This window comes from Leptidea sinapis, chromosome 1 (assembly GCF_905404315.1).
Source record: "Leptidea sinapis chromosome 1, ilLepSina1.1, whole genome shotgun sequence".
NCBI classification, from domain to species: Eukaryota; Metazoa; Arthropoda; class Insecta; order Lepidoptera; family Pieridae; genus Leptidea; species Leptidea sinapis.
Window position 1 is genome coordinate 6384069 of NC_066265.1, and position 7142 is coordinate 6391210.

General features: G+C 44.1%; 1 protein-coding gene across 1 annotated transcript; it reads right to left on the minus strand.

The window, feature by feature from the left end:
- Positions 1-1946: 1946 nt before the first annotated feature.
- LOC126979420 (uncharacterized) lies at positions 1947-6749 on the minus strand. Its single transcript, XM_050828721.1, is given in 7 exon segments — positions 1947-2445; positions 2447-3091; positions 3093-3131; positions 3552-3780; positions 3783-4063; positions 6054-6407; positions 6409-6749. Coding segments are annotated over 7 exon segments (2388 nt in total).
- Positions 6750-7142: the final 393 nt, after the last annotated feature.

Here is a 7142-nt window from a genome sequence, read left to right on the forward strand (position 1 = left end):
CATAGATATTGCATAAATAATTTGGTTGGATAATATTCATAACTTATTCATTTACTTATCATTTATATTATATTAAGTTTATGTTTTAAAGCATTGTTTGACAATATAATTATTGTAGTCGCCACTCAAGACGCGAAAATTTTTCGATCGTGATTCCTTTATATGTTCTTTTTCTGTTTCGTGTTTATTCGTGGTGGTGGTGGTGATTAATCTGTTGGAAGTTTTTTCAGTACAATAAGAATAAAAAGTATTCTTCTATTTAACGACCCATAAACCCCATATACCATAACCCCATAAATGGTTAGTGACCCTAACTAGTAAGCTAGAGGTCCCGGCTTCGAATCCCAGTAGATGCAATCATTTATATGATGAATATAAACATCCATATTCATTTTTTCATCCATATTCGTTTCCGAGTCATGGATGTTTATGTGTATTTATCTATGTTTAAGTAAGTATATTGTATTAAATATATCGTTGTCTTGTACCCATAGTACAGGCTCTATACAGGCCTTGTTTGGGGCAAGATAATTTGTGTAAAACTGTGTCAATATTATTACTATTATTAATTATCTCTCTTTCTCTGGGGTCAGTCGCTCATGTCTGAGGATCGTGGTCAGAATTATCATTGCATCTCTGGTGCAAATGATCGGCCTCCACCGGATTCTATCCAGCATGTCTCTAACAACCGTGGAGAATTTGGATGACGAGTCTTTAATTTGGTAAGTCCACTTGTTGGAGAACCATCTCCCGGTATTTTCAAGCACAATTATTTTTCTAAGCTTTCGTTGCCTCTGCGCGTTGTGTGGCCAAAATAAGAAAGAATGTGCTGCCTGCATAGAATTAAATATAGAAATTATATTTTTAATATATGCACACATAACCTGTTTACCTAATAGCTTTAAGGGTAAATGTATAATATTCACTTTTATACTAAAGTCCCAGCCACTGTTCAGGCATTATCTATAAATAAATTTTAATGTTTTATTAAAAAATTGCTCTGTCGTAAATCCTACTACCTACTCCACAGCTGAATATCTAAGTGATCGGACAGCCTGGGACTAGGCAATAGCAATGACAGTAGGTACTATAATATTGTATGTTTGATTAAAAAGAGCGCCTAAAAGAATGCTGGGAGAGTTTCTTGCGCTGCTTCTTCTATGTCATAGCGGCATTTGTTTCCGAAGCAGTAGTAGTATCTAGTATATTAGAAATGACATGAAAAAGAATTCTTATGGAATCAATTTTGAGAAAATAAAAGCCTTTTTATGCCTTTTATACGAATATTTCTCATTCGTTTTGCTCAAAAATAAATACGTAAATTTATATCTAATGTATTTACACGCCCTAGTCGAGATACTTGGATGACAGTAGTGTGAGATTCAATCGATTAAATTGAAGTCGACTTTGGCTTTGATGTGTGAACGCTAAACTTTATACTCGATACAATCTCTCGGTTGGATGAGATTTTAACACAGTTAAGTTGTAATTTTGTTAATGTTCTTGTTTAGAATCACGTTTGACGCTTCCCAATGGATTAGAGTGTGTTACTATTAGAAGTGAGTTGTTTCGCCGTTGAAGATATATAACGTTTAACTTGTTCATTAGTTTTGTGCTTGACGTCGGAATTCTTACGTCACACTTTGATCACATGAGTTTCAGTATTACATTCGGTAATTTACTAATGAAACAATAATTCCGTACCAACGCACACATATAAATGGCTGATATTTTGGTATACGCCATACGAAAAAACACTTTAATTCTTTAAGATGTCAATACCACCACTTTGGTAAGAAATATTGATGTCAGCAGAAGACATGGTGCGAGACTCCTCCTAAGTCATTCACTCTTGACAAAGTGGTCGTGGTTGCATGATTAGACTGTACGTACACACAAGACGTATCTGTGCTGGATGATGCAGCCCTCGCAATGCTCCTCCACTTTCAATGCGTAGGTGACCAACCTCGTGACCGCTTGCATTCCACTCGTCCTTGGACGACGAGTCGTTCCATGGAGTTTTGATTTCGTGTAACGTACCCTAAGTACTTGAGGATTCGTATTTGGACAGTCGACGATAATCTCTCCTTCACCTTGAGTTCTTCCAATATCGAAACATTGGTCCAAAACGCAGTCTAAGGAATTCGCAGCAGTCGTCGCCAGCACCACATCTCTAGTGCGTTAATTTTGCGTCGGTCTTTCAGGCGCACCGTCCACGTTTCCGCACCATATAAGAAAATTGGGAAAACTAAGCTTCTCATCAGGCGGACCGGCGTGGCTTTAGTGATGTTGCTGTCGCACCAGACCTTATTAAGTTTGTCAACGGCAGATCATGTGATAGCACATCTCCTGCGGATCTCGTCTTCGCACCCACCAGTGTTCGTGATCGTGGAGCAGAGGTATACGTAGCTTTGGACAAGGATACGTAGGTATACGTACCTTTGGAGTTGTATCATCAGCGTATCTTAAGTTCGATGTTTTCCTTCCTCCCACTGAAACCCCCTTGTCCCATTGCTCTAAAACAATTCTCATGATGCACTCTGTGTATATATTGAATATAAGTGGAGAGAGAATGCATCCCTGCCGAACACCAGCGCGTGTGTGGAAACTTTCCGAGTCAACGTCATCAATCCGAACAGTCGCAGTTCTGTCCTCGTAGAGTCGATGTATGAGACGAACTAAATGATTGGGAACTCCCATCTCGCGTAGAACGTCCCAGAGTTTATGCCATTTTACGGTGTCGAAGGCCTTGCGAAAGTCAACAAAGCAGATATATAGTGGGATGTTAAACTCTCTAGATTTCTCGATGATTTGTCTAAGTATTAAAATCTGCTCCCTGGTCCCTCGACCCTTGACGAAAACTGCTTGTTCCTGAGCTATTTTCGGATTCAGAAAAGTTTTCAGTCTGGTTTTGATGACATGAAGGAGGACCTTTCTGGTGTGTGAGGTCCGAGCTATGAGTCTGTAGTTGCTACATTTTTTTGTGGACCCCTTCTGGTGTAGTGGTACGAACACGGAGTACGCACAGTCTTTAGGCCATTTTTCCGTGTCCCAAACACGATAGCAGATTACATGCAGCATTTCAACTCCGTGTTCCCGTTGCTTTGAAGATCTCTATCGGGATGTCGTCACTTCCTACAGCTTTTGTTCAGTTACCGTAACATTTTACACATAACGTTTATATTTCGCGCCACCGATGTACGATAGTTGGCACTTGAATTTAGTGCAATGACAACCTGCAGCTAACACTAGCTGTCATGTACGACGTTCTTGACGTATGTCAGAGCGAATGCACTCCGACGTGGTACCGCGTCACAGAGCCGTCAACGAAAACGGTTGGAACGAAACCGTCGCGCGCGCGCATCATCTCCAAGATCCTATCGACCACGTGAGAGTCCCTGTAGCTGGTGGAGAAACATCGAGTGTTAGTAGTTAGTAGTTCAAGGTACGTACGTGCATTGTATTGTTATTGCCTATTTCAAAGTGTTCACATCGTCATTGTTAGATCCTGTCGGCCTAAATTCCCAATGTGGCACGGGCCACCAATTTGCAAGTTTGCCACAGCTTTGTTTTTCTTCAGGTGTTGAATAGCGGCTCTAAATTTACTAATCAGCACCCTAGGTTCTTTATCAATATAGGTACCCTCCAAAGAAGCACTACTGTTAACCAATGATGTACTGCTGTCGGTAAAAAGATTCTTACAGAATGCTCTCCCCACACCCACGATATCCATGATTTCCGTTACAGTCGCTCCATTTGAGTACCCGACAGCCCAGGTTTGAATTGACGAGTGATGCAACGAATCTTCTTAAATATATCTTATTAAATATACTCCTATATAGAATATATAAATAAATCTTTTGTTTCGTGGTGCTCTGCGTTTTTTTCCAACTCTAAGTAGATGTTTCAGAGATGGTTGTTACGATCTCTGCGCGAAGAAGATTAAATCTGAGCACCCATTGAATATAGATCCTAGACTAATGCACCTTTGGCTTTCATCTCACGCAGGCATTCTACGAGGCACCAGGTGTCATCTGACATGCAGTGCTGACGTTTGCATAGGCTGCGACAAGCGTACGGTATCTTTTATTTGCTCTTTTGCAGATTGCCAGAGTGAGTCAGGGTCGTCAGTTAGCGGTTTCGACCTCCACGTGTTGATTTCGGTTCACAATTTGTTCGTAAAAGCTGTTTTGTCCACTATTTTGAGGTTCCTACTAATTTTCCAGACGGCCATGAAATTGGCAATCGCTCGAGATTTCGAGACCCAGTATTCCGATACTAGGCGAGGGTTTACGAGGAAGTGTTGTCGGAGAGCGGTGTTACGACAAATGGGGTTGTTTTAGTAAGCGCGCAAACTTGAGTCTTCTGGGGGTTAAATTGGACAAGGTTCAATTTACTCCATTTCGCGACCTTCTCAAGAGAGGACTCGATAGAAGACACAAGTTTCTCCCGGCACTGCTCAACGAGTACCCGAGAGAGACCTGGATGGCACGTGTATACGGCATCACCAGTGCTGTCGTCTGCATACCAATGTATGTTGGAGGTGTCCAACATATCATTGATATGCAGAAGAAACAGCGTGGGAGATAGCACACAGCCTTGGGGCACTCCAGGGTTCACGGGCTTGGGATTCGAGCAAAAACTGTCGACAACGACATGTATGCTGCGCCCAGTGAGGAAGCTGGAGGTCCACTTGCACAAGTTCTCGGGAAGCCCAAATGATTGAAGTTAGGAGAGGAGCGCCTTGTGCCATACACGATCAAAGGCCTTCGCTATATCCAAGCTAACTGCCAGGCCTTCCCCCTTGCTTTCAATAGCCGCCGCCCATCTATGTGTTAGGTATACCAAAAGATCACCTTCCGACCCGACCATGGCGAAAGCCGTACTGTCAGTCGTTGATCAACTAGATATACCAAGACTTGGCGACTAATTATGCTCTCCATGATTTTGGAGAGCGTAGCATGGGAGGTAATAGCAATAGGCCAAACTGTCTCCTTTTTTTTGGATCGGATGGACAAGGGCTGACTTCCATGAGTCAGGGACTACGCCTTTTGTATAAGAGTGCCGGAGTAAACGCGTTAGCACCTGCGTCAACTCAGGGGCACACGTTCTAAGCACGATTGGAGGATTCGTCAAGAGTCGAGGTGGAGGCAAAAAAAGTGCACAGGAGATCAGCTTTCTCTTTTGCCGTATGGACCAGGGTGTTATTTCTCATGTGCAACGGCGGCAGGGACGGCTGGTTGAAGTTACCAAGAGCAGCTTTCGACAACGACCAGAACTTGCGTGTTCCGGTCGGGCAACTGGAAAGCTGCTCGCCGATTTTGACGACGTGGTTCGATTTCGCACAGGTGCAACAACTGGTACAAGTGTAGGATGCAAAAAAAAAGAATGCATCCTATCCCAATCTGCTGACATAAAGTGCCAAACGCGGTGGGATGATCGGTTTCCGCGTTACTACTATGGGGCCTGTAGACACACGCATAGATACGGACGCGGTCCTCTAAATCTACGTACAGCCAGAGAGTAGACAGGTCCTTACCCTGGAAATTGCCGAGACGGCGACAGCAGATATCCTCCCTAACGTACACACATACCCCGGCATGAGGCAAAAAATTGTGCTCAATTTTGTACCCGGGGTACGTTAAATATGACGTTTCGCTAGGTCGAGATATCTACGTCTCCGTAAGGAAACACAAGGCCGGCTGCGCCGTCTTAAGGTGCTGGTGGATGGCGCTTAAATTGGAGTGAATTCCGCTGATATTGCAAAAGTCCACGTTGAGCGTGGAGCGGGATGCCGTGGTGTTACTGCCTCGTTTGTCATCGGTCATGCGCGGTTCTGTGCCCTCCCCAGAATACAAAGGGCAGCCCGAGCGATATTGCTCGGGGAGGGATTCTCCGGCTACCGGCTCCTGGGGTAATTTCTTTTTTAAGACCGCTCTCATATTTTATTGGGGGGAGGGGGGAAGGGATAGCCTCCTGAAGGGAGGGCCTGGGACTCTACGCCTCGGGAAAAGTACGGGGCAAATTTTAATTTAATTTTACGAGTAATTCACCTTCGCCATCAAGATCGAACAAGTATGTAGTCAATTTGATTCTTGTGTTTACCATCAAGATACGTCTAGGTGTGCAGCTGTCTGCGGTGTTGCTGGAATACGGTATTCATGATGGTGAGGCCGTTGTCAGCAGCGAACTGGAGTAGTCTCTCTCCTCAAACAGTCCTTGCAATTGAGGATTCAATGTCATTGTAGAAGTTTTCTACATCTTTGTCTTCCGCCGTGCTGGTGGGTGCATGTACCTGTATAATGCTCAATGGGGTGGGTGATGCATCGAGCTTCATTGTTATAATTCGATTGCTGACGGGGTTATAACCCAGCAGCGATTTAGTCCAATATTTAGGAATTGGTAGTGTCGTCTCCTGAATAATAGATGGTGTGTTTATCCAAGTCGCTGTGGCCACTATTTCTCAAGTGAGTCTCGCTTTAACCGGTGATAATGGAGTCGCACCTTTGAAGTTCCTAACCCAGGATGTGTAATTTACCTTTATCGAGGAGCCCACGCACATACCAAGTGCCTATACGAATGTTCTTGCGTAATTTGATTTTCCTTCAAGTCGCATAATTTCGGGGGTATGCCTGGTTGCCTTCATTCCCTCGGCCGGTAGCCAATTTCACACTTTGAGTCCAGGAAAACTCAAAGCGCCGGTTGCTAGGCGGATTGTCAGGCGAATGTTCTTTTCTATTCTTGGGCATATTATAATCATCATTCAACTCTCGTGGGAATAGGTAATGTAGTAGTTTCCCGTTGCTTTCTACATCGCGGTACTATGGACTCAGTTTCCATAGAATTCTGTTAGTGACCCGGTTCAGACTAAACTTCCTTACGCTTCACCACAGTACTGATGGCTACCGCTGCCCTCCATCAGGATTCAGACACAAAGCCTCTGTGGCTCGCCCCTTCCGCTGCATTGGCCGTACTGACATCCCTTGTCTCCACCCAATCCACCGTTGAGGTCTTCATCCGTGACCCTGGGCAAGGGTTCTGCAATATACCCCGCAGGACTGGGTACCTACTGAACTTAGCTGTCTAAACACTCCGGCCTACTAAAGTGCAAGATGCCCACCCCCGCGACTAAACTGCTAGTT